We start from the raw sequence: 27,271 nt of genomic DNA, 5'->3' as shown, positions 1-27,271 counted from the left end.
CAACCCTCCGGAAAAGACTCCAAATGAGAGCGAGAGTGTGTTCACGCTGGCCGCGAGCAAGCTTTTGGTAGATCGTGTGGAAGCTTCTTCGGTTCCGCTCATCAAACCACTCTCAGTCCACCCTAAAGGTCGGAGACGCTGGTTTTATAAAAGTTTGTTTCCCCAACCGACCGGCAGCTCAAACGATCACGGACTGTCCAGCGAGACAGACGCGCGCCAGCGTTCCTCAGTCAGCGTCGAAAGGTAGTAAGCGGTAGTTTCTGCTAGTTAAAACCGATGTGACCCACACCAGTGTCCAGTGATTTTGCATACATACGTTTCCTGCCGGGTGTTTTTTTTTTTTTTGGTGCCGCAATTTGCCACTTTATTTTCCACACAACATTCGTAAGGCCGTCATGCCGCGAAACAGCGCCTCGGGGCGATTCGTGACGCGGCATGATCGATTCGGCGAGCTTCACAGGACTCGGTAGACTGTGCCGGGCCAAACCGGGCCAAGCCAAGTGAGAGTGAAAGTAGCGAACGAAACGAAAATTCGCAATCTCAAAATCGAATTTTATGAAATGTCTTTAAAAAAAAAACCGAACGAAAAGTACAAAAAATAATACCGAAAGCTTCTTCGGAGTGTGTGTGTGTGTGTGCGTCGTGTCTCTGTGTGATATAGTGGAGAGTTTTGCCAAAACGGGAAGCGAAAATTAAGACAAAATTTTCCACCTTCTCCGGCATTGCAAAAATATGGTTCCTGCCCAGGTGGGACCGGTCAGTGACAGTGATGCATGCCGGGTTTTACTTTCAAACCACACAGAACGTGTGTGTCGTTAAGCTCCCGACAGAAGCACTCCCCTTGGGAGGGAAGCGTGAAAAAGTGACCGAGCGGAACGGAAGCGGGCAGACACATACGTGGAGACGTGCAACAGCAAAAAAAGCAGGAAGATTGATTGAATTTTCGGCATGGTGCGTGTGATGTTGCTCGGCGGCACACACAGTGGTCCTGTTGGCTTTTGCTTGGTGGTAACGCAGGAGACTAGCAGAAGAAAAACACTTCCAAGTAGCTCAGATTGTGTGTTAAACGAAGAAAAACGTGCGAAACTGTAGCCGAGTAGCAGGGTCGTGAGAACGAGAGAAAGCGCGAGCCAGCGACGAACTTCCGCCCGCTGGATGGAACGAGTAGCTTAAAGTGTTCACTCGAACACAGTTTAGAATACAAGTGCTTGAATTTAGTAAAAGGCTTAGCTCCACCTGTATGTGATATTTCGACTTGTGCGAATTGAATGCAAAGGTGGCTGAATATTCGTGACATGACTAATTAGCTTAGTGACGCGTAAACATTCCGACAACAACAATTTCACCTGCACCTGCAGTTGGTTTTGGCCGTGTGCTACTGCTGCTTTAAATGGAACAGAAAGAAGGAAGGTTCCAAATCGTGACCGGAGGATGATCGCAACAAGTGCTGGGTGTATGCTTAAAGTGCGAAGCTTAAAGTGCGGAACACATTACTTAAACCACTCGTACAGTTTGCAAACTATCGTGCAAAGTAAAAGAATCAAAAAAACGTATTTCACCACGAAAGACATCAATCGGCAACAGAACACGAACCCTCGGCTTTATTGCGAACAACTGTAACGTACTGTAGCTTATGTTAAGTGATCTTGTGTTTCCTTGTGTGTGATCTACATTTTATGCTAAAGTGGTTGTTCATCCTCCCCTTGCTTTTTTTTTTGCAGCTCCGTTTACAGGTTGCCGTTCGGCGTCGGGAGGAATAACTTTCATTTTGTGTGTAGTGGTTGTGCTTTACAACGCAAGGTTCGGATAACGGGTGCCGAAAACGAGTCGCGTTCTGCTTAGCTTCCGTAGCTCGCAAATATTCGTAGGACAACGGTTCTTTGAATCTCACCACGATGAGATTGTTTGTTTTGGTAAGTGTTTAACTTTTTAAAGTAGTTATTTACTAATAAACTACAGAAAAAGGAAAACCTTAGTAGCTTGCGAAGGTAGTCAAACTCATCTCACGTACTACTTTCGGTCATTTTGTTTACTAACATCATCTGTAAGGCCACCATAGTGGCAAATTTGCCGGGCGAGATGCATCAGCAGCTCACATGTTTCCTAATCTCTGGGCACGTTTTTCTTCACGCCCACACGGCGTTCGATGAAAAACCGCACGCAGACACTATTTCCAGTCGAGGAACTTGTGAAGGAACCGAAATTGGTGAGAGTAATGATGGTTGGATGGTTGGATGTTGCGGAATTGCTCAACGAAGACGCACCGAGGTCGTCCGCTGGTGTTCGATCTTTATAGCTTCATTACACAACGCAGATGCTTTGGGGGGGGTTTTTTTCTCGATGCGTGATTGCAATGGTCGATCGCCATCGGTTGTGGTCATTCGCATGCGAATGAGTTGTTTGTTTGGTGGAAATATTTTTTCAACACCTGAAACATAACTAGACAGATGCCTACGGGTCTGTTTGGATGAATTCGGGCAGATCATTAAAATGGTTTGCAATTTCACTTTCGTTTCAACAATTTGTTCTACTGATTTAGGTTTCATTCAACGTTCAATAATCCTACTGATGACGAAGAAAGTATTTGCCTATAGATTCTTCTCAGAATGATTGACAAATGTTACAAGAAAAACTAATCATTTTTATTTAAAATTCTCTTTAATGTGCAACTACCATAATTTAAATAAGCATTTTTATACTTTTTCGTTGACTTGCTCAATTTTTATTCCAAATCACACACAACAATACCAAAATTTCCTTTAGAAAGCTTTTTAAGCAGCTTGCAAACAGCATACTTGAAGCTACTTAACCCGAACGATAAAAAAACCCTCCAGGGCTACCCTTTACTGTTCAATCATTTCCACGTTTTTTTGGCTTGGTTTGCAACTGACTGATTGATAGGTCTTATTTATTCTCTTCTCTGATTTGTGCCCTGAAAGTTTCTCTACCGAAAAGGGGATGTACTGAGAAAATGTATCAATCTTCCCGTGCGCATTTAAATGGATCATATTTTACGGCAAAAAAAGTCAAAAACATGACGAAGCTGTTTCAAAATAAATCAACAAACACAAGGAAATCAAAAAGGGCGGAGAGCACTACTAGCCCTGCTTGAGTAGGATGCAAGAAAAGGGTGTGTGTGTGTGTGTGTGCCCGCGCGAAATGGACGCAATATCACTTTCCATCAGATCAGTGAAATGGGTGAGTCCCAATGGGACGGATGGTTAAAGTGCAATTACAGCAGTCGGGACGAGAAATACAAGTTTTGCATCCAGATCAGCGTCCAATCCCGGCGTTACGTTAGGGGTTACGGGTTTCTTTCACTTTCGATGCCAGTGCCTGATGTATATTATGCACTAATGTGGTCCCCGCTTCAGGACGAGGAATTGTGCTGTAATTGACACTTTCTAGACGCGATGGCGTTGAATAAATCTTGATTTTAAAGTTGATTTTTGAATGGATTCTTTGAATCCATTACAATAGGAGAGTAATGCGACACTAATCAAAAAACATAGGACTTCAATGCTTAGCAGGAAACGAGCCTTAATGCTTGTTAAAATTAAATTTTTTGTCTTGCCAGTCGCATAAGCGAATTCGAATCAAACCGAACAGGAATCTTATGGATCATTTCTTTTTCTTTCTTGGCCTAACGACCTCTTAAGGTCATGCCCAGATGAAATTTGAACCCCCGTCCTGTCGTATGAAGATCGGAACTGCTTTCGCATTTACCACTGGGTCACAGTAAATGATCATTTATTTTAAACAAATTCTTACTAGTTGCTTTAATGGAATACAAAAGACTTGGAAGTAAGCAGAACACGAACTTGTGTAGTTGGACATTTTTAAAATAAATACTCATTAATTACTTTATTGTAAAATAGTATAAAATTGGGGAAAGAAGTCAAATTATTATGTTAGTTTGTAAAAAGCCAAGCAAATAATTAACTTCTATTAAATTACCAACGCTTTCTATCTTTGTAATAGCTTGTTAGGCTAACAGCTTTTTTGTTTTTCCTTCAAAACAATAATTAGAAAATTAATTCCAAACATCATTCTGTGCGACACTCTTGTCGCCTACTTCACACAATCGGATTACGCACGCACCCTCCCGGTCAGACATTACAACAGAAGGCAGGGCAGGGGGAAAGGCTGGCGGGACGGGTCTGGTTGGAGGATGAAGAGCGAAATTTAGAAAGTATTTCACCATCGGAATCTGCAGTCACCTGTCGCGTTGATGGTTCATCTTCCGAACCATCAGCAGCAGCACCAGCAGCCGTGAGAGAAATCTTACCATGACCTCAGCATCCGTCCGCCACGTCCGGTCTCGGTCCCGTGGTCCATCGCCCCAAAAATGCTGATTTATTTATTTATTTACATTTTTCCCCCATCTCCTCGCTCGCTGTTGTTGTCCGTGGCGGCAGAAAGACAAAAAAAGCCAGCCAGCCACCCGATCAACCGGGATGGGGAAGTCAATGGTGGTGCTTTTCGATCGTCGCACGCACTGCGTGTTGGATCGCAGATCGCTCAATGCAAGAGGATCGACCAACCGACGTTTGTCAACTGCGTGCCATCGTGTGCGGTCAGGTGTGTCGTGCGGAGTGCGTACTGGCAGGCAGGAGAAATTAACACCGCGTCCAAACACGCCGGATCAATATTTACCTACACCACGCGCCAACACAGGGACCGTTTTCTGCTCTCTCGCCGGCTTTATCGATATGAAACGGGAGATGTGATGTGGCAGCCCATTGATTTCTTTTCGAGACAGTTGAGACGTTGAGTTTCACTTTTTTTGTTGCTGTCGTCCCCTGTGGACACCGTTTCACCAATTTGTCATCGCTAAAATCCACCATTAATCTGAGCGTTTGAGCTTGGTTTGAGCAACCGAAAGGGAATCTTCAGCACCTTGGCATTGCAAACCGCCATAACTTCCGGGGTAGATTACATTCCAAAGCGGCTAGGGGAAAAAACCTAACAAACAATACACCGACAATAAAAGAAATGGCCCTACTCCACCCGATTCAGTCGGCTCGGGAAACCGCATTGGCGAAGATGTAGCGAAGTAAAACTAGCGTACAAACTAATCTACACTGCTGCGTGATTCCGTTTGGGGTGCTGAAGTGCACATGTGCATTGCACACCAGCATTTCCTCCTCCCGGTGGGTTGAGATAAAGCGCAGTTGGGAGAAGAAAAGCACGGTTGCGCATCCGCCGTTGTACCGGTTTGCAACCAATTACCGGTGGCAGGGAAAGGCCGGCCAACGTAAGAGCAACCCATTACGCGGCGGAAAGGTTTGTTTAGGTAAGATGTTGTGGAACGGAACTAGAGCATGGTTTGTTTGGTGTTGGCAGGCTTCTTGCTATAATGCTTCTGGAGTGTAATGAGTGTTGTGAGCCGGCGCTTCGAGACTTTCAAGTCGAAGATTGCACGAGTTTAAACATTGACATAAGCTTTTGCTAAAACAACTGCAGTCAAGAGTCATCCACGCGATTAGTTGTAATTCGCTAATAATCCTGACAGCTTAGTGTCTAACCGAGCTGTCAGCTTCGTTTGACATTTGCTAAGAAGATTGGAATTTGAATTATAATCGATATCTGTTTTGGCAAAAATTGCTGAATGGAATAAACTTTTGCAAGGAAATAGAGCTTTATTTTGTTATCCGCACACTAGTGAGGAAACTAACCAAATAAGCGTTTATTAGTTGCAAACCTTGTCTTGCTTTTCTCTAATATCTTACCGGAGAGCAAATGTTGCTTCTGCACTGTAAAAAACTTCAAAGAAAACTGTTCGTTTCTCCACCCGTACGCATCATCTTCAGCAGCAAAGAGTTAAAAGCAACTACAAAAAAAAAACTGGAAGGCGTTGGCGTCGGATTTACATAATTTCCATTTTCCGCACGTTTCGCTACACGCCTTGGGATGATTCATTTCGTTTTCCCATGAAACTCCACTAGGTATGCGCAAGTTTGCCATTCATGAACACTTGCACAGATTGGTGTGTTTTGGTTGGTGGCTTGCTTCCGCTTTTCTTTCTGCACCGGCAACCGGTACACGAAAAAGCTGACGTTATCAGCGAGCTATTTCTGTTATGCCATTGATAATGCTTGGGAGTGTTTGTGGTACTTGCACCAATGATGGACGAGGAATTGTGGTAGTATTTGAACCTCAGTTGTTTAATGGAAACATGTTTACAGACAAGTTTCATGAATAATATTTGTTGGCATTTTTATGTTTCTAAAAATAATTCAAATAAATGTTTTGACAGCTCGATCTACTAACTATCACCCATCACAACGCTGTTTAGTAACCGATGACCTAATGTGTCTCTTCTCTCATGATCGCATAGATGACAAGCGATCGCTCACCATTTCCCAGCCTTTCATCTCCACCTATTTAAAAGGATCTAAACAGCAATTTCCGCGTTGCTTTTAGTTCCACATCCTCCACAAGTGGAGTCACAGCTATCGCCCGTATCGAATACTGCCAAAATCGATTCGATGCACCTAGTGCCAGCTTCGGTCCACAGGCCTCGGTCGTAAAGTGTAGCGGAAATAAAGCCTCACTCTCGGACGCTCGCTTCAACCACAACTCTTCCTTCGCAATAAATTCAATTAGCCAAATCGCCGTTGCGCAAGGGGTCGCCGTGAAGAATCGCTCATGGGAGGCCGCAAAGGAAAGGCTGTTCGATAAGACCGGGCGCATTAGAGTTGTAAATGGCCCTCCATTCCTTCCAGCCCAGCTGGGCATCTTTGTTCGATTTAGCAAAGGGCAGTGGGCTACGGGCTGGTGGAAGCATCGCAGCAATGAAAGTAATCTCTCTCGCAAACGCTTTACTAGCGAGAATGGAACCGGTGCGGTACGGATCGAAAATAGATCTATATACCATACATCCGACGTATATACCGGCCCGACCTGACCTTTGACCATATCGATTGGGGCGTTGGAAGGTTTCGTTTCGTTTTCAGCATCGTGACCGAGGCGAAATCGGACCGAAAGCTTCAACAAAGTAAGCAACATTACCGTGTCTGCTGTCCGAAATGTTGCCATTCTCTGCTCTGCGTTGGCTGGAGTCGGGGAAAAAATCGATCGCCATAGTGAGCGTGGACGAGTTGATGATTGGATCCGCTAATTGGCGGTCAATGAAGATGAAAATGAGAAGCACACAGAACAAACACAAAGGGCCAGCTGTGTACAGCGGCATTATCCTCCCTGTGGAGAGAAAATTAATCGCAGAAAATCGTAAATTCGAGTCAGCTAGAGAGAGAGAGAGAGAGAGAGAGAGAGAGAGCGAGGTTGCACCAGTGCACAGCAGCGCAACGAATCGAAGATGAATGTTTCGAAAAGGGGTGCAGCACACGCGAAATGGGATAGTATTTGCACACCCACCGGGAATGGGAAAAACAGTAGGAAGCTAACAGGGACGCTGTGGTTTGACGAGGATCGGTTTCTGGAAAACTGTTCGTGATAATGTGCAATCAATTTGCTTGATCGCTGCAGTGTGCTTTTTTGCAGAATCGGGAGGGATTTGTTGCAAACGTTACTTAAAACAAAAAAAGTTTGGTTTTGGTTATTTTGCTAATCTTCTTCTTCTTCCTTAGCACTACAATTTCGAAAGGTTTCGGCCTTTTAGGCGATCTGGATGGGATTTGCATTCCGGGTCTGCGTTGTGAAGACTGGTGCCGCTATCGTCTCGGCAACCGGACCACCCCGGACCTTAGCTATCGCTGTCTTTAAGCTGAATGTTCATATATGTATCAACTTTTGCTGGCTGTCAGTTGGAAAAGGATTTTCATCAGAGCTTTCGTAAAAAAATCGAACGAACACTTCTGAGGACAGTTGGAAGTTTCTGATGAAATGATGAGTTGGGCTTAAAAAGTACCATCTTGATATTAATTGTCGTCCAGACGAATGCATCGAGTCCAACCCAACGCAACAGACAATAAAGCCCTGGCCTTGCCTCCAATATATCTGCTGCATTAGAAGCACTCGAGCTTTTCTGCTCCAACAAGATGAGGATGGTCCTGATCGGTCCACTACTAGATTTCTCTAAAAGTGAGAATCTGTTTCACAATTTAAAACAATTGTAAACAGTCTTCAGGAGGTTTTCTGATGTGTTATTTTTTTGCTTAGCTTCAGCATCTTTCATTTACCTTCAGTAATGACTCAGTTATAACCTTTTAATGTATTTTTGTTCTTCTAATACTTGACTTGTACAACTTACTGTATTGAAGATACAAATCTACAATAGACTTACTTTTTATTTTTCACGGAGGTCCTCCTTGGTACAATATTTTAAGCTCGACTCCCTCTTTACTTAAATACCCCATACTCACACACACAAGGTGCTTTCCACGCGGGACGGTAAACAGTTTATCGATAAATGTCTGTTTGCTGTCTTTGGCCCGTCCATCCGTCAGGTGATTAATGCGCCTGCTCATGTAATCTACATCACTGTTCCTCACTACTGACAGCACCAGCAGCAGCGGCACCAGCAGCAGCGGCAGCAGCAGCATCAGCAGTAAAATCATCAGCATTAGCCCTTGTCCTTCCCCCCCCCCACCCCTCGCGAAGGGATAATTTACCGCATCCGATTGGGAATCGATCGCAAATCTCTCGCTGCTCGATCGACCGCCTGTTGACCATCCGCCGGTCCGTCTTTATCATCCAGCGGCGGGAAAACACTTTCATTTTCCTTTACCATCGACGACGGCCCTGGGAACAGGCGATCGTTGCCGGTACGCACGTCACCATCTCCCACCCTTTCGATTGCCTTTCTTCTTCCCTGCACGTTTATGATGAAATAATAACGGATGTCTGCGACAGGTGATCGGCTCGGCGGTACTTTTGGCACGCGCTGCCCATGCTTTTGTCGTACCGGGCCAAATAGAAAAGGGGGTGCTATTTTCGGCCGTGATTCGGTTTGATGGCTCTCGCTACCCTAATTGGAACGATTTCGCTCGCTAATCGTGATTGCGCGGCAGGCCCCGCCAAGTAGCTGTATCACAAGCATTTGAGCCAGCGCTAGATTTACATTGATGTTCAAATTTTGGCATAATAATGGTTTGGCCGTGGCCAAATATCGGGCCAATTTGCTTTCCACAAAATCAGGCTACCCGTGGCTGCGGTGGCTATCTTTGTATCGGAGGAGATCGGAGGCTTGGGGAAGAGGAAGGAGGAGAGAACCCGCTTTGCAGTTTTCAATCACATACACAAACAATGTAAATGAATCGCTCAAGTGAATTTTCGAACTTCGACGAGCCGGACTGGCAGTCATTAAACCCGATAAGGCGGCACTTTCACTTCGCGCTAGCTGCTAATTAGATTGTCACCAGCGGGAAGAGGATGCCCGCACACAATGCAGGCAAAGTAAATCACGGCCAGCTAGGGAAGGTGGGGATAAGGGGGGAAGCAAATGCAAATCACCACTTAAAAACCAACCGTTCGGACGAACTCACCCGGATACCGGAATTGCTAAGCGGAATCGCTTGATGCACAAAAGATCTCAACGGGCGGGCAAGTGACGAACCATTGTGACCGACCATTGCTTTTTTGTTTGTTACTTTACCCAGCTGAAGATCTCATTTTATTCCTTCAACTTCCTCGCGTGGTCCTCTTTTTCATTCGGGACGGAAGTAAGTGTGTGGCACGGCGAGGTCAATGGAATCGTTCGTTGCTCTCATTGAAGCCCGTAACGAACCCGTCCAGAACACGGGTCAATGGCATCGGTGTACGAGTTGGGAAGACGCTAGAACCAAGGAAAAGCGTTTGAGCGCTTTGGAAAGAAGGAAACTAGGAGTTCCTAACCGAGGGTCAGCTAGCAACCCGGACGGATGCTGCCGGCCAAGATTTATTACTTTATAGACGCAGGCGGACCACATGCAGACACGGGTTAGCTTCTAATCGGTTCGTTTTTCGGTGGATGAGGTCATAAGATCAGACAGGAAAGCGGGGTGAAGAAAATAGTACGAAACATGAAATAATACTCGTCCGTTGGGTGTTGGGACCGGGTTCTCAGGTCAGCCACAGAAAAAAAAAACACTGCCTAATGAGATTAAAAGCTGTCTGCCGCGCCCGGCCCGGACGAATTCGTTCTGTTCTCCCCATCGCATGGAGGGATAATGTGAAGCTGCGATCAGCTTATTATACGCGGTTGCAGTTTTGTTGAAACGATCAACGATTACTTCCTCTGGCAAGTAATATCTTACTCCATTCGAGGTTCGGGACACGTCACAGCGACGGTGCTTTAGTTTCACTTTCGTTACGGCGTGCGCGTGTGTGTCGAACAGAAGGAAGACAGAAGGAGAATAATCATATAGATGTAATCTAAATGCTGCAACTCTCGCTGAATGTGTGAGAATCGTGCAATGTTGGTTAGATCTGGCGGAACGGTTTTCCCCCCGCCGTAACCGGAACCGTCAAGGATCGTTGCATTAAGGTCTGTCACCTTGCACCATGATGGCGCAATTGCAAAACACCGTTTCCGGCTTATCACTTTCCATCTTGGCTGGTCGGTTGGTTGGTTGCGGTGCCCGTCCAGGGCGGCAGCCATATCATCTCCAGCGGGAAAAGCGGGAAACACACACACACACACATCACATCATAATCAAGAGCACGATCAGCACCGCAGGGTCCGGGTGACGGAAAGAGCATTGTTTGTCGATTGCTTTCACCCATCCAGATCACGATGACGGCACGATGACAGATACGACAAGCATTGCCAGGTGTGTTTGTGTGTGTGTACTATGACGGGCCGGCGTTGATGAGGTGACATTTGGAGGTCGTGACATTCCGGGGGAGGATCGCGTCCGACCATGATCGTGATGTGTGCCTGCCTCTGTACACACACACTCTCACCAACCCCCGCGAGGAACCGTGGAGGGTAAGGTCGATGCTCTCGTTTTTCTGTTCGGTGCTCGGTTGTAAGAAGAGATATTTCTACAACTGTGCCGATTACTTCATCCGGCTTACCGGTATGTGCCACGAAATGAGTGTATTTATACATCTTTTACAAATTGACGTTCGAGTTGCAAATTTTCCAGCTTGCATCAAGCCCATCTGTTGGCATGATTATATGGGGTGTTTTTGAGTTCCTCACAAGGTTGATGGTGTGAAGCAATGGAAACAGTTCGATGAAGCAATGTAATCGGTATATTCAATGCCATAGCTTGAGGATTACGAAGCTTTTAATTGAATTATATAGTGGTGAAATGTTTGGTGTGTTGCATCATGTTTTGCTTGCTTTTATTTTAAAATAATTGAGTTGATGATCTAGTTTCTGCTCCTTTTGGCACTACAATCTCGAGAGGTCTTAGCTCGCTGTATTTGGCAGCCAGGGTTTGATTGATCTTTGGCTGACATAATAATTTTAGTTGCCTTTCATTGGGCAGTTCTGGATCATTTTAAGCAACTTAAATTAAATGTTGGAATTTGTCAAATATTACAGCGATCTTCTTTGATTCCCAGTCCTGCTGTGCGAGTGATCATCTCATCAAAACAGTATGTCATGGGATCAAAGAAGATCAAACAGATCATGTGAATCCTCAAAATCAATTTTAAATAATTTTTTTTTAAATTTTAAAATAAGCTTCGTTCCCAACTGCAAATACATAGACAAAAAAGTCTTTAAAGGGTTTACACAGCCAATCGGTCATCTTAAACCGTCTAAATGTGTTAACGAATCGCCACTTTGCTACCGTAAACCCGTAATCCGTCATCGTGAATCACGATATGGCAAAGTGAATAGTGAATCGATTATAACAAAATATTTGAATTTGATTTTGGTTATTAAATCATTGAGTTTGATATGAAAAAATGAGTCAACCGAGCTCACCCGGGATAAGGTGCCCTTTCACGGTTTGGAGAAGGAAATGTTTCCAAACCATCGTGAATTGTACTTATTTTTGTAATTTAGCTTTAAGCAATACGGCCAGGCCGTTCTTTATGAATAAAAAAAATATATATATGAAAAAATGAGATTTATTTCGTTTTCATTTTATAAAAAGGTTCGTCGCTTAAACAGCTTATGAGTCTTTCTTTATTTCTACCACAAAACCATGACAATTTAAACTGAAAAGCAGCTTGCGATCACACTCATTCTGTTCACAAAACCACTCTTAACATCCCGATGACCACCTAGCTCGCAGACGCAACGCACCTAACAAGTCATCTCACTGCACCGAAAACAATCCATGCTTAGAGTGCCCTCATAAAGCAGCATCAAAGTCGTATCGTTTCGTATGGGGCCAGCTTATGTCGGTCAGTCGAAAAGAAGGGAATAAACTTAAACTAGATAATGTTACGCCCCTGGTGTGGTGATGTGTGGCGTCTTCGGTCTTCGACCTTACCGAGGTTCCTCTGTCTTCCTCGTTTCTAACCATTAAACACAGCGGGCAGATTGTCACCTGTCCACCGGGGGTGGGAAGAAGAGCCACAACCGAGCCTCTCAGCTCTCGAAAAACGATGAAAACGATAATGACTACAAAGTACGATATTAATAAATTAAGCAGTCCAACTGAAGAGTATGCCAGCGCGACCAAGGGACAGATATAAGGGATCCTATCTGTGATCCACTCTCTCAATGAAAGGGAAAACTCAAAATCACCCCCCTCGAAGGAAGAGATGGAACCCCCTGCGGCGAGTGTCTTTATTTGGGTAACGAATTAAAATACGGCACCACTAATGCATGGGAGATGGAGCCCCAGCAGCATCATTGGCCCATAAGCGCTGTTTGGTACTTTTCTTCCGCAGCTAGACGGTTCAGCTTTAAAAGCACCAAGAAAATGTGGTGAAAACAGTAAGACGCTCGTTTATCTTCGGCTTCGGCAACAAGACTCACGCGCGACGCCGGCCACAGTTCAGCCTCCATTGCCAATTTGGAAGACATCTACAGGAGGTCATTCATTTTATCTGTTCTCCCTAATGGTGGAACACCCTCACTTGAATGGACCCCGGAGTCCGCACGATAACAATCTCGGGAATGTGTGGCCAGAGCTCACCCGAGCCAGCAGAACCTGTGAAGCAACAGGGAAAAAAGTTTCCTTTCATTTGCATGCTAATAGACGGTCGGTCGGGCCGGTTGTGGTCAAACTCTCATGCCCAGTGCAGACACCGAAAGCCTTCGCTTGGGACATATTTCACGTAGCCATCTTCCTTATGCCTAGCCGGGCTTTCTCACCGTACGGATGATGGATGTGTTATGCAAGCGTGGTAATGCAATTTCTTGTGCTGCAGCTGCAACATTCCACCGCCATATTGCATCCTTGAGCGAAGGAGAAAGGTCCACAACCCGTCCAACCTGGAGTTACACGGTGGTTCGCGTTCGTGTGGATCAGGTTATTCAGTACTGTCGTTGCCTCGCTTTTTTTGTAAGCCAATGTCCCCTCTCGCTATCGTGAGCTAGAAGGAAACCAACGAGCTCTTCCTCTTAATATTGGCTCATCGCTGCTTCCCTTTTCTAAAGGGCTTTGCGATTGAAGGTTGAGGTGGCCTTCCTTGTCGCTGCCGTGCGTAGTGACCGTTCACGCAAAAGGACAACATTCCGACGGTTCCGGTGGCGGTGGTACGAATGAAAGTGTAAGTGTCTTTCACCAGCCACCGAGAGCAGCAGCAGCAGCGTCATCGGGCGACTTTCAGACTTTCATGCAGCGGAAGACCCTCCCCCCGCCCGAAACGGGTTCGAGTTGGTTGGGCCGGTTTTTTTTTCTTCTTCTGTTCCTATCAAACCGGGAATATGCCATCGGCGTTATCTGCTCGACGACCTCCGACGAATTCGAATCGGATTAGGATGCTTCGATCGAGTGGGTCGCAGCTCTTATCTCGGTGTTTCGATCCGATTCCGATCCGATCCATCTCTACCGTATGTGTCTGATTTTTTCCTCACTCGATTCCTCATTTGCACTTCTCCGGCTCCGGTGTGGATGCTGTAAGGGTTCCCGGTATCCGGATTGCAGAGGTGTGTGTGTGAATGTGTGCTGTTTCGGAAGCAAAAGGTACTTTCTTCGGAAGGATGATAAAATGTCTAGATAGACTGAGTGGAGGGAGGAGAAGTGGCAAGTGCCGGAGGGGGGGGGGGGCGGAGGTAAATCAAGTTCCGGACCATGTTCCTACACCCCATGCTCCTCCAACTCCCCTCCGACAAAATCCTATCAAATGGCACGCCTAACCTTCATCGGGGCTCGATCGGGAAAGGAGGTTCGTCGCTTGCAGTCTTTCGATTTCATCCAAAACCGGACCCGCCGCGGCTGGCTTGTAGTCCGGTTTCGTACCCGGGACTCGGCGTCATATGATACGGCCAAAGGAAAGTACTGCCTCGGGCATGATAATGTACACGCGTGTGTGTGTGTGTGTCCGCGCCTTTCTTCGGTTCGCGCCTTTCTTCAGTTTGTTTCGATACGATTTTTTCTTCTTCGCTGTCTGCCGCGTCAACAGCAATGGTACTGATTGCGCGCTTGTTTGGGACCTCAGTGTGCTGCAATCAAAGGTTAAAAGCATTGGTGGTGGAAAATAGACCCCCCCCAACGGAAAACAAAATGTGTCCGCGCAATGCGCTGACACAGCTGATGTGCATTTTAATTGAACACTGCCAACGTGTGCGCGCGCCGCGATTACCACATACGGTGGATCCCGCCGAATCCTTTCGATTAATACGATTATTTATTCACACACAAAAATTACACACTGTTTTTGCGTAACGGTACAAGCATCGCAAGCAACGAGCAGACATCAGTACAAAGCTCACGTGCACCCTTCGACGGGGGTGCACAGCCTTTCACTTCGGTTGGCGTTTGGTGATGAATATTGGCCCCCATCATAAAGACAGTAGTGGTTGATAATAATAAAAAAACACAGCTACCCGGGTAACAAGTCACAAGCGAAGCAGGGAACGTCCTCGCCGAAAGAGCTACGTGCAGATTGTGTACGGTGTGCAGAAACTAGACAGCAAACACCCTGGTGAATCATCAATTAGCTCGCACTACGTAATACTGAGTCAGCTGATAAAAGGAGGGATGATTTAATAGTCGACACATTTGAAGCCCTTTCCCTTAAAAAAAACTACATTCCAATCGATGGTTATGGGAAGAGATTAAAAAAAATCGTTGGTTGGCTGCTACTAAAGACAGCTAATTATCCTAATGAAGTTGTCCACTAGCATTGGCGTGTCGAACGAAAGTCGGCTGAAACCGGGGCAGCTCTATAAATTCCCTCTTTAACCGCCTCACGCTTATCTATCCCGGTTCTCCAAAATATGGTCATAAAACAACCGCACCGCTGCTAACTTTATTATGCACTTTTCGAGCTTTCGAGCCACTAGCAGCTGGGTGGTGCGGCTTGATGAAACACTTTGATAACGAGGACCTACCCGATATCCTCCTAAGCTCAATTTCAGCTTCCTAGTGTTATTGGCGCTGTTGCTCGGCACGGAACTTTCCCTTTATTTTGCGGATAGCGAGATAACAACTTCCCGCATTGAACGACATACAACACACACACACACATTCCGAGCTAAAACCGCAAATCCGGGCTCCGGAATGCTGGCTGATATTAGATTTTTTCCACCCCGGGTAGGGCGCGCGCTCGTTGAGGAATAACGTAAAATTCAAATCAGATGAACTAACTTTATGAACCATACGCTTCCCGCAGTACCGGTCCCCCCCCCCCCCCCCCCTGAAAGTGAAAGTTTGGTACCGACCGACCGGCCTGCTGGTTGTTTGGTGCCTTTGTTTTCTTTTCCTTTTTTAGTTTTCGAGGAAGATCCCCCCCTCCCCCTCCGTCCCCGAAGCACCCCGGGTGACACAGTCGAATTTGAAGTCGAAATTTCTGTTCGCCGGGGCCGCATGATCGACGACTGCTCGAACGAAATTCAGTTTTACGATTTTCGAAGTTTGAGTCGATGATTGACTGGGTTAATCCACCAGCGGTTCCCACGTGGTTTGTTTCCTTCCTTTCCAAATTGATCACACTGGTACAATAGAAACAGAAGGAAAACCGACCAGAAAGAAACAAAACATGTGTCGATTGATTGGTGATAAAGTGACACATTACGATCGGGACACGCAACGCAAACGTGGACGGTGGAACTTTTAATGTGACAAGCGATGGTTGCAAAGGGACCTAACCCATGGCGTGAGATTAGTTTTCGGGAAGGGAGAAATCTGAAACAAAAATCTTTCCAAGCTGAACCGATTCGATACGGGTGTTACGGTGTTCCTGGATGAACGCTGACGTCTATCGAGCCTTCCCGACGTTAATTATGTTGTTGCAGTGTGGGCCCAAGTGCGCAAGAAGCAGTGTTATCTTCCCGGCGGTCTGCCAGTTGCTTTAGTCCGACGCACGAGCGTTAGTACGTAACGATTTGCGAATGCGCTTCAATTGATGGATGGCAGGTTCGCGCGGCCTCCCATTATCCCTGCAAGGGCTAGTGGGTCAGTAATGCACAGGGTGCCAGTTCGGGCCACGTCCACCGTACCGCACTACTATCCCGTTTGAACGCGCGTTACTTAACATCACTTTCCACTTTTGGATCGTCGGCGGGGGGTTTTGAGCTTCCTTGGGGAGCAAGCTTAGCCTCGGGTACTCGCGAATAAATATTGATGGATGGTTGGCTGGATGGATGCGGCGTAGACGGAAGACTTCAATTGCGATTAACCGCGCACCTGTTGGGTGTTGTGATTGTGCCACAAAAAACAGAAGACTTTAAAGGCACCGGTTTTCCATTTCTCTTTGTTGCTGCTCCAGTGATCCTCCAGTCTCGACGATAATCTCGGGTGATTTGCGCTTATCGGTCCGTTGTGGTTCGTTTAATGCCGAATGATGATTTGCGGGATTGTTTTTTTCTGTTCGTTTTCCCGTGCTTTTCCTTTACGTGGGTTTTGCGTAATGATTATTTCATTCGGTTGGCGTCGCCTTTGCCAACTTGCAGGAGGTTTACTTGGTGCGCAATGATTCAGCTCGGTACAGTATGGCTGCTCTGACGGGCCAAATTTTTCATAGGGAAAATGAAGCCCCAAGATTTTATTGTACACTTTTATGAAAATACCACAAATCGAAAGACTAATTGGCAAAACGTAACTCCTACCCAGGAGAAGATCACCCGATTTATGACACTTTTTTATGGCACACTCGTCGTAAATTAGGAGGATCACTTTATAGACTTACACATGCTTGGCTTATTCGATTACACGCGTTGTGAGGCGTTTCGGCGATGATGGGGAACCTTGAAGCTTTCCAATCCTTTCCTGCCCCTAAGAAATCGGGAAAGCTTATTAAACACTTTCCCGCACATTTAACAACGCTTACCCGCCAAGAGGACGACGATCACGGCGAAGGGACAAACAAATAAGACATAATGATCACACCACCCTTCTGAAGTAGCACAACAATTGACACATTGCCGGTGTGTGTGTGTGTGTGAAAGTGAAAGAAAGGGACCGACCGGGCAAGAGAATCGTCCCTTACATTTGATGAGGTTTAGCCGATGTTCTCGGTTCATTAAAATTCTATCAATTTTATGAGTATAATTCTCTCGTGTAATTCCCCACGAAACCGGGATCTGTTGGGAGCTCATTCAGTTTGAGAAAGAACCGTATTGTTCTATGTGAAAAAAGTGGGGGCGACTAGGGATGTTGTAAAGGTGGCTTACAGTCATCCAGCTGTAATTAAATCAACATCAAACACCGGTATCGAAGCCCCGAAATTTCCTCCAAAAAGGGTTGTAAGAGTGTAAATTTACAGATTAAGTTCACTGTATGAGAGAGCCCCTAAGAGAAGCGATTGGCCGGTTGACGGTTTCGTATATCGATTCGATTGGACATCGCAGCATCGTCACGTGGACCTTTGCTAGCTCCCGCAGGTTTCCGAAAGAGCAACAAAAAAACATTCCCCCGAACGAGAAGAAATAATAAAGCAGCCACAACAGCAACAAACACCGCGTCAAATGAAGACGACGACTTTCTCTTTCGACACCCCGTTCGTTCCGCTGGCGAGCTGGGGCTCGAACAGTGCGAGTCGAAGCAGTGAAGAAGAGCGTCCGAAACGGTGCTGGACCGGGTGACCAGGTGGAACGGCTGATCCGAAGTTATGGCTACCAGAAATGCCTGACCGTGTATGATGATTTATTGAACCCGTGTGATGTAAAACGTTGTCCAGAATGTTGTACAAAATTGCTGTTTGCCAGAGCTGCCAGAGCAGTAGTGAAATAAATCGATTCCTGTACACGGCCGCTTCCAACTTGGATCGTAACTCTGGTCCAGGGTGTCCAAATCGGTGTCCAATCGGTGTGCGATGGTGGTCCACGAGCGTCGTAAACATTCTGTCCAGCATTTTATGATCTCCAGCTGTGAAATCGTTCGTTTCACACAGCCACGGTCGAACGCCCGTTGAAGGGATTCTCCGGTGAGCCCACAGTGTCATTAGCTTGTTCACTCATCAATCGGTGGTTTTAATCTGTAATCTTTCACTATTCGAAAGAAAATAGAGTTATGTGTGATTAACGATCATTCGGTTCGTTGTTCGATGTCACACGGTTTTGGTTGATTTAATGATGATGATTCCTGATGCCACGCACGCCACATAGAATTCGAGGGATTCTCGGTGTTGTTGGTGTCTTCATTACAGAATAGATTCGCTTTTTTACTGGAAGTCTTGGAGTTGTTTCTGTTTAAGAATACTACAGGAAGTTGTATAAGCATCCTCATTCCTGATGACTCCAAGGGACTGTAAGAGCTGTCGGTGTCTTCATTACAGAATAGATTCTCCTGAAAGTCTGGAGGCTGTTTCTCTTCCAGAATTCGACAGGAAGTTGCATAAGCATCTTTTCGAATACGTCTTCATCAACCATATGAATTCAACTCACGACTCAATCGGCTAGGTGCTTAACGAGTGACGGACAGCACGTCCCACTGTTGACTGTATGAAGCGTGACCGAAACCAACAGCTCGTCTCATGCTCGTGGGTGAAGCTCATTTAAAACTCCCCTAATAAGCTGGTAAGATCACCCGATTTTGGCTAAGTGATGACCCCTATTTTGTGTGGTTAGTAGCAGACAAACCATTTCCTTTTCCTTCCCGCAGAGAGGTGAAAGATCAGTACCATCTTCGGTTGATCGCGTGCAGCAGCTTCAGGTCACGGTTTGTTAGCGATCATCAAACGTGATCATGATCAGCTGTGTGGTGGTTATGGGTAAACGAATGCTGAATTCCAATGCGTGTGGGAAAAAAAAGCTATTGGACAACAAGCCCGGAACTAGCAATGAAGGGTGTTCGATGAGCAAAACTGTAGCTACATCTTTAAGACTAACTCCTGAAAGCTGACAGAAACTCTTCAAAACACAACACCACACATCCAGTATGGTGTGCCCACAGCCGCTCTGGAACAATTCGATGTTTGCGCGAGGGGTTTATAAAAGCTTTGCAGCTTTGTGTATAATTATCCATTACGCACTGCTCTTATCCTTCACTCGTGGCGCACTTCCAAGCGTTGCGCACTCTACATTGGCCAGCTGAGGCCAGATGAGCTTATCGAGATAATAGTCCGCATAACATGTTCCACTTGCCGGGCCGTTTTTGGTCCGGCATCAAACCAACAACAAAAAAAAAACACCAAACACAAGTGAAAGATTCCTATCGCGGACACAATGCGGCAATGTGCACGAGGGAGCGCTCTTTGTTAGCGCTCCCTTTCGGTGTAAGGTGTCGCAGTGTACGGCTGCTTGATGTGCTGTTGTCTGGCGAAAGCAATGCAGCCCCGCAGGCTCACATCATTGGATCGTTTAAAAAGTTTAACTCATTTTTAATTGGACATTATTGTCGTCATTTGTTGGCGAGCGTAAAGGAAAGATAAGAGATGGTCCCGGGAGAAGGAGAGCGAAAGGAGTGGAGGAGTACTTTGGAGTGGCGCCCATGTTAGGAAGGCTTTTCACCAAACCCAAGGATGATTAATGGTTACGGAAGGGGCGTGAAATGGAAAGTGAACAGAACGCACACACACACGCATCTGGGGGATGGGCCGTCCAGCTGGCGCATCTTCACCGTATGGCTTGCCCCGAGAACGATCGTTCTGATAGGGGATAGACACTGTTATGCCTTCATCCGTAAATTGAAGGGTTATGCGATGCAAGATGTGCGTGAATGTTGTGGAAACCATCCTCGTCATGTTCTGTACTGCATTTTCCCGCTACCGAAGAACCAACCGATGGGGAAAGTGAAAGTCATCCGATAACAGGGCGGTCGTGCCAGGGATAACTTCCACAGCATTAACGTGTGAGAAAATAATTTACCTTATCTTCTAATCACTGGACACGGGTAGCATTACAAAGCGATATTCTGGACGTTTAATTATGAAGCGCAATGTTTAAGTCGAGTGAGAGAACTCTTCATGCTTAACGAAGGTGGAATGTCTGTCTGGCTTAAGCCATCATTCCTGTTCGACTAAACTTCTCCGAGCTAAACGTCGATCGAGTGAGAATCGATCCCTCGTTTACAATTTCTTAATCTTTTGTTACTTTAATTGTTCTGTTTGTTAATTTTGCGAACACCCTTCTCGCTAATTGCCATGCTAAATAGGTTTCTTTGTTCGTTTCCTTCGTCTTCACAGGCGATCGCCGCCCTGGTGGTCCTCCATGGGTACGTGGAGTCAAAGAATGTAACAAACCCCACCGTCAAATCGTCCCCGACAACGAAATCGGCCTCAACTCCGACGACCGTGTCCACCAAAAAGCCCTCACCGACGGAGACAAAGCAACCGGGCAGCGATCGGGAGGCTCGAGGCAAGCGAACGCTCGAGTTTGGCAACTATGCCAATTACAACCGGTACCAGAGCGTACCGGCGCACACCGTCCAGCGTCGCGTGTCACACGCTTACCAAGATCCGGGTCAGTACAGCCACTTCCAGAGCAACTACATTCAGCCGCAATACTCGTACCAGCACCATCACTCTGCTCCGTCTGGTCCCGGTCCCGTAGGTTCTTATCAAGGTAGGCAAGCGAGTTCTCGGGAGGCTTCATATTTAGCTCAATAACATAATTCCAAAACCGTATTTCCGTTTCACAGGATTTGATGGAGATAGTTCCAACAGCATTGGTAGCTTCCAGTCACTTCCGCCGGTAGTGCACCCGCACTACATCGAACCGCCGGAGCCGATCATTGAGATTATCATCAAGGAAAGCAACGATTCGCTGCCGCTCGACGCCCAGACGATCCTGCCGAAGCAGAAGAAGAAGAAGGAGGAGGTGCAGGTATTCTACGTCAAGTACCACAAGGACGAGAAGAATGGTCAGCTCGTGCTGGATGATCCGCTGCCCGCCATCAAGCCCATTCCGGACGAAAGTGAAGAGGAGGAAGATCTGTCGCAGGAACCGATCATCGTGACGCCCAGCCCACCGTTGAAAACGACGACGTTGCGTGCCGTTATTAATCCCGATTCGGAGAAGTACCACAGTAACAGTGGCATTCGTATCTCGTTCGGGGTGGAAGATAAGCACCAGTCCGGCCATCAGCTGTCGGAGACGGAGAGTGAGTCGGTTGCGCAGCCGATTGTCGCACTGCCACAGCATCTGGTCGATCAGCGTTCCAAGTCGGATGTGTTCTACCAGCAGCATCAGCAGTTTGTGCAGCAGCATCACGATCGCTCCGTGAGACAGCACTATCAGCAGCAACCTCAGCCACAACAGCCACAGCAGCATGGACCACAGCAGTACCATCATCAGCAGTTCAATGCCCCGGTGCAGCAGCATCAGTACCATCATCAACCACCGCCACAAGCTCAGCCACTTGTGCAGCAACATCAGGAGCAGCAGAACTTTGGACAACGATTTGCTCCGGCCACTCCACAGCCATACCGGGCTCAGCCTCCACCACCGCCACCGCCACCACCACAGCCGCAGCCTCAGTTCCAACAGCATCAGCAACACCAGCAACACTTCCAGCAGCAACAGCAGCATCAGCAGCAACATCAGCAACACTTCCAACCACAACCGCAACCTCAGCCGCAGCCTCAGCAGCCGCGCGTAGTGTACCAGCAGGCACAACCGCAGCAGCAGCACTCTCAACAACCATTCCAGTACCGTGGGCAGTTCAACCAGCAACAGCAACAGCCACAGCCACAGTATTTCAACCAGCCGGCGCCAGTGCCTCAGCCACGCCCTCAGCAAGTTCGATTCCCTCCACCGCAGCAGCAGCAGCAGCCGCAGCCGAATTTCTACCAACCTCAGCCACAGCAACCGCAGCCATCACCACCACAGCAACAACCTCAGTTCCAGCGGCAAGAGTATCAGCAACCAAAACCGATTCCGATCCCACTCCACAACATTAACCAGCAGCCACCACTAAGACAGCAGTACTCAACCCAGCAGCTCCAGGCTCAGCCTGCTCAGCCACCGAAACCTCAACCACAGTTCAACCAGCCCTTCAACAACTTCTACAAACAGCAGCCACAATCGGCACCGCAACCTCAGATCCAGCAGCAGCAGCAGTTCCGCAAGCCATTACCACCACCGCCATCGAATCTGCAGCAGCCACCCTTCCTGGCCGCTCGCCCACAGTCACCGGTCCAACAGCAACCCACCTTCCAGAATGAACGGCCGAACGTAGATGTCCGAACGAACTTCTTCGACGTGCCACGTCCCGTGCAGGGAGGACTCGTGCAGCAGGCAGCTCCGAACCTAGGACCGACCCGTGCACCAGACCAGCTGAAGGGAGCTGCTCCCCATTCGAGCCTGTCCGACAACGAGCATCTGGCCAACCTGAAGCACGTGCTACCGGCTGGCGGAGAGCTTGTACCCTCGGTGTCGAAGTACGAAAAACACATCACCGAGACCGTGAATGGACCAACGTCCGGCCTACGGCTAACGGCATCCGGAAACGATCCATCGAATCGTCCCCCGTTCTATAACATCCAGCCATCGCAAGAGCTGATCAGCCACTCGATCGAACCGACGATCGAAACTGTGCAGAACAAAAACATTGGTCCGCTTGTGTCGAACATTGGACCGCTGCCGACACCGCAGAAGTACGTCAGCCAGCAGGCGGCCCAAATCATTCCGAACTCGGAACCGGTCAACTATCGCGTGGACCCCCGTTTCAACTCCAACTTCCAGGGCGGCGCACCAACGGCTCAGGGTCCAAGCAGTACACCGTCGACCGTGGGCACTACCCGCACTACCTATTCGCCCACGTTCTCCACCACACCGCGCACGACCGTCGGACGCTACACGGCACCTCCATCACCCACGACAACACCGTACCGCACGACGCGTCCACCGACCACCACGACAACTACACCTGCGCCACGTTCGGCCGCCGAAGAAGCTGCCGCAAATGAGAAGAAACAGAAAGCCCTGTTCGAACTGCCCGACGAGGTACCGGATGATCTGAGGGAGCAGCTGCTTTCGTCTGGAATTCTGGAGAATGCCGATATTAGCGTGCTCGACTACGACAAGATCGGTGAGACAGCGCTGGAGAACCTTCCGCCAGAGCATTTGGCTAACTTCTTCAACGCTGGCGGTGGTTCACAGCTGGCCGGCTCGAACAACGTCCTGTCCGTGTTGAAACCGAACGGTGATAAGCTGGCGGAGAAGTTCATTACCAAGAACTACGACGTCAAGGATAAGCGTGATGAGCGCGATCGGTACGAAATTGCGCAACCGAGCCAAACTGAGGGCGAATCGGTTGCACAAGCGGAAGAGGATCAACCAACGATCGTAACGATGCCGGAACGACAGAATGTGGATTTGAAGGTGGTGCGCTTCGATTCGAACAATCAGCGCAACGTGACGGATCGCTACATCAAGCAAGACTCGACCATTCTGCCCTCGGTGGATGTGACCGGTGAGGATGAGTCGGGTGCGACAGATCAGGTGTTTAATCGCTATCTGCCGCTGAAGATCAACGGTGCTCAGTTCCCGATTCCCGATGTGGCGGAGCTGCGTGGTCGTAAGATTGCGAGCGTCGTTGTGTTGGCTCCGGTAGATAATGGCCCGACGGCGGCAGCAGGCAAGAATGGCGAAAGCGGTAGCGAAGAGGGTGGTTCATCGAGCGGATTTCTGATCAACGCGGAGGACGATGCGACGGACGAGCAGCAGCAAGATCAGCAACAGTCACGGTTCGAGCGTGATGTGTTGCTCGATTCGAAGAAGATCAAGTTCATTGCGGGCGAAGCGTTGAAGCAGCTGATCAAGAAGCCTTCGAGAGAAAACTTCCGCCGGTGGTTGGAGCGCGAGGGCAAAACGGACGTAGATTTGCAGAGCGTGGTACTGTTGGTGACGAGGTAGGAATGTTGAGATTTTTGTTTGTGAAAAAATACTAATTATATGTGTGTGTGTCCTTTACTTCCCTAATTCCAGGAACGATGACGATGAGCAGGAAATCTTCATGTACGACATTGCCACCAAAGGTGTGACGCATCTGAGCGGTGAACTGTCGGCAGCCTTCGTACAGGTGGCCGAAGAGAACGCCAAAACGCAAAACTTCGACGAGGTGCCGATCGTGGACAGTGGTATCGTGGAGCAGATGGAAACGAAGTCATCGTCCGAATCCAGCCCAGACTATGGCGCCGGTTCGTACGCACTAACATCGTCCGAAGAGCAGGACGACCAAGCGCAAGCATCCGAGCGGAAAGCAATCTACGTCTATCCGGAAAACTACCGAGGGTTGGAGGTAAACTCCGGCTACAGTAACATTAAGAAGTAGAGAGAGAGAGAGGGGAGGTTCCGGTTTAGGAAAAGAGAAGAAAGTTCAAAACACCGTTGCTAGAAACTAATGCCCCGTTTCCGTGGATGTCCGGTCCGACGAATTGCTGCTGCCAGTACAAGAGTAAGAAGAGTCACGAGGGATACGACGGGGACACGGACCAATGTGGAATGGTGGATAGGTGAGCGAGATTGTTTACAATATGTGGTTGATGTCCATCCGTCTATCAGTCAGTATATCCCGGCCTGTGCCAGCTTGCGTCCATTTTGCAGTAGTGTACGTATTGTGTACGTGTTTCGTTTGACTCTCAATCGATGGATTTCTTCGGCAGTAGCGTTCGGAAGGAGAGATGTAGGCACCCAGGGCTTCAAGGTGGAATGCGAATCGCTAGTTGAGAATATCGAGGACATTAGGTTCCCTTTTTTTGTGTCAGTGAAGCCGGGGCCAAAAGGAATTGTGTAAAGGCGCTCACAAAACTGTAAATAGTGTGCACGGTCGAGGATGGTGGTCGGTCAGCGTTCCGACCGCGCCTCGATCTTAGGTAGGACAATTGATGTACGTTTAAAAAAATCAAAGCTAAAACGAACAAAACCAGATTTTCCAAGTTGCCAGAATTCGTTCGATCGCGATCGATACGATCGGTGCGCCCGCTTGGGACGGACAGGAAACCACCTGCATCTCATCGAGGGAATCGTTCACCGATCGATCCGATTGCAATCGAAGAACTTTTGCGAGAATAATGCCGTAACTAGCCTAGCTATAATTATATAAAGGAGGTGAAAAACACTGAGTGGACAGTTAATACTATAAAACTCCTGTTGTTGTTGTTGTTGACGCTGCGGTTTGTTTGACGCTCAGCGCAGATCGCATTTTAATGTAACCGCTCAAACCGCATAATCTCCAAAATTTTTAGGCCAAGAGGAACAAAATCCGATCCTTACTGTCGATGCGAGCGACATGCGAGCGTTATGTAAATTATTAGATTTCCACTAGCAGTTAGTAGTCTGTGCTAGCAGTAGGTTCCACGACAATACGTTTCGCTGATTGCCCTTATTACCTTATTCTTTTGTGAAATGTTGTGTCCGCTTTTTGTTTCTGCTCCGCCTGAAGGAGACCTTTGCTACTTGTCCTGCATGTTGTAAATTATGGACCCGAAAGCCATTACCTGTAATACTCTTCCACCCTCTGTCTCTCTCTCTCTCTTCTTTACCACGCGACAATGGAATCTATTTTTTCAATAAATGTTAATAGTATCAAATGTATGTGTAAGACTTTGTGTGTGTTTCGTTCCGAAATTGGTGTTGAATTTATATCATCTTTGCTTAGTGCTTTTATTTGTTCCTTATTTTCCCCGGAATAAGTGTTTCGTTTGTCTGTTTTGTTTAGTACTGTTGTTTGCTTGTCGGTTGCTCTGATAGATTTTTATATATGAGAAATTTGATGAGATAGATGTATATGGTAGAATGTTTTGGAATAAATAGACTTTTTTGACCGGGGTTCCCTATAGCGAGTACTGACTATCCAGCTATGCGGTATCAATAAGTCTCGTAAGCCAGAAATGGCAGGCATGGCCTAAGTAGTCGTCAGGCCAAGAAAGAAACATCGACCCTTGCATCAATCCTGATTGATGGTGCTTGAATCTCTCTAATTTGTATTTCCTTTTTTTCTAATTTTATACATTATCCGTGCTCTTAAATAACTGGATGTACAATTGATCTCCTTTTCAATTGCTTCTTATACTAAAATAAGTCCAATGAGTTAAAGTGTTGGTAGTTTGGAAGTCATAGATTTAGGCTGATGTACTCGCAGAAATTTTCGGCGCAAGAGGCGAATTTTACTGCCATACATATGGCCTACCATCAACTAACATTGCTATTCCAAGCTTGCCAACCGTGTTTAACCATCTAAAGCCAACCTGAGACCCTGTTTGAAAGATTGCAGAGACATCACATTGTCCTCTAAGGATATATTATTGGATTTCTACTGCACGAATCCTATTACATTGTGTGTTAGCAAACTTTCTTCTCGATGCATTCTCCTATTTGCCATTCCAATATCTTAGTTCATGCCTGATTGTTTTTACTGTTTTCAGTAATGCTCAGTATTCCGCTCCATGCTCATAACTCCGCAAGTGATTAATTGAATAACAGTTTGTATTAAATATTTCAAATTCAATAGATTTCGCTTGCCCTATTTAAATTTAAAGGAAAATTACCTTCATTTAGAGCAAAATATAAAAATTATAATTTTCTCTCGACTTTAATCCGCGAAATAAGAGGCAAGACACCCAATTGCCTACATTTAGGCGCTTTACTTTGGAGCATTTTGAATGCAGCCGTAGCACGTGCTGTTATGAATGCCTCAAAGCAGAGGTTAGCAACTCAGGAGACAATTTTATCTTGTCTTGTAATTTAACTTTATCTTTTTATTACTTTATTCCATAATTGCCAGGTGTCAAAATAATTTATAAAATTTGAAAGGTTGAAACACACTTTGAAATGTGTTGAAAAAAACTGCGGGATCTCAGTTTAAAATGAGATTTAATTTTTTCGATAATATTACAAATTTTACTGGACGGTATTTAATTTAGTATTTAT

General features: G+C 46.9%; 1 protein-coding gene across 2 annotated transcripts; it reads left to right on the top strand.

Moving 5' to 3' along the window:
• On the top strand, positions 1 to 25,936 carry LOC118509633 (YLP motif-containing protein 1). Of its 2 annotated transcripts, XM_036050525.1 has the most exons (6): positions 1 to 243; positions 1,722 to 1,913; positions 20,584 to 20,962; positions 21,039 to 21,952; positions 22,025 to 24,252; positions 24,329 to 25,936. In XM_036050525.1, the coding sequence occupies exons 2-6, from the start codon at positions 1,896 to 1,898 to the stop codon at positions 24,672 to 24,674; spliced, it is 3,885 nt and encodes a 1,294-aa protein (XP_035906418.1). In that variant the 5' UTR covers positions 1 to 243; positions 1,722 to 1,895; the 3' UTR covers positions 24,675 to 25,936. The 2 variants fall into 2 exon arrangements, with proteins under 2 accessions (XP_035906418.1, XP_035906417.1); XM_036050524.1 differs by having other exon boundaries at positions 21,039 to 24,252.
• The last annotated feature ends 1,335 nt before the right edge of the window (positions 25,937 to 27,271 follow it).

The sequence above is a fragment of the Anopheles stephensi genome, chromosome 3 (assembly GCF_013141755.1).
Source record: "Anopheles stephensi strain Indian chromosome 3, UCI_ANSTEP_V1.0, whole genome shotgun sequence".
Lineage (NCBI taxonomy): Eukaryota > Metazoa > Arthropoda > Insecta > Diptera > Culicidae > Anopheles > Anopheles stephensi.
This window is presented reverse-complemented; position numbering and strand designations above follow the sequence as displayed.

What these genes read in the sequence shown, in the direction of transcription:
- LOC118509633 (XM_036050524.1), top strand. An exon ending in TCCCGTAGGTTCTTATCAAG is followed by an intron (nt 20,963 to 21,038) that starts GTAGGCAAGCGA and finishes TCCGTTTCACAG; the next exon opens with GATTTGATGGAGATAGTTCC. An exon ending in GTGGTACTGTTGGTGACGAG is followed by an intron (nt 24,253 to 24,328) that starts GTAGGAATGTTG and finishes CCCTAATTCCAG; the next exon opens with GAACGATGACGATGAGCAGG.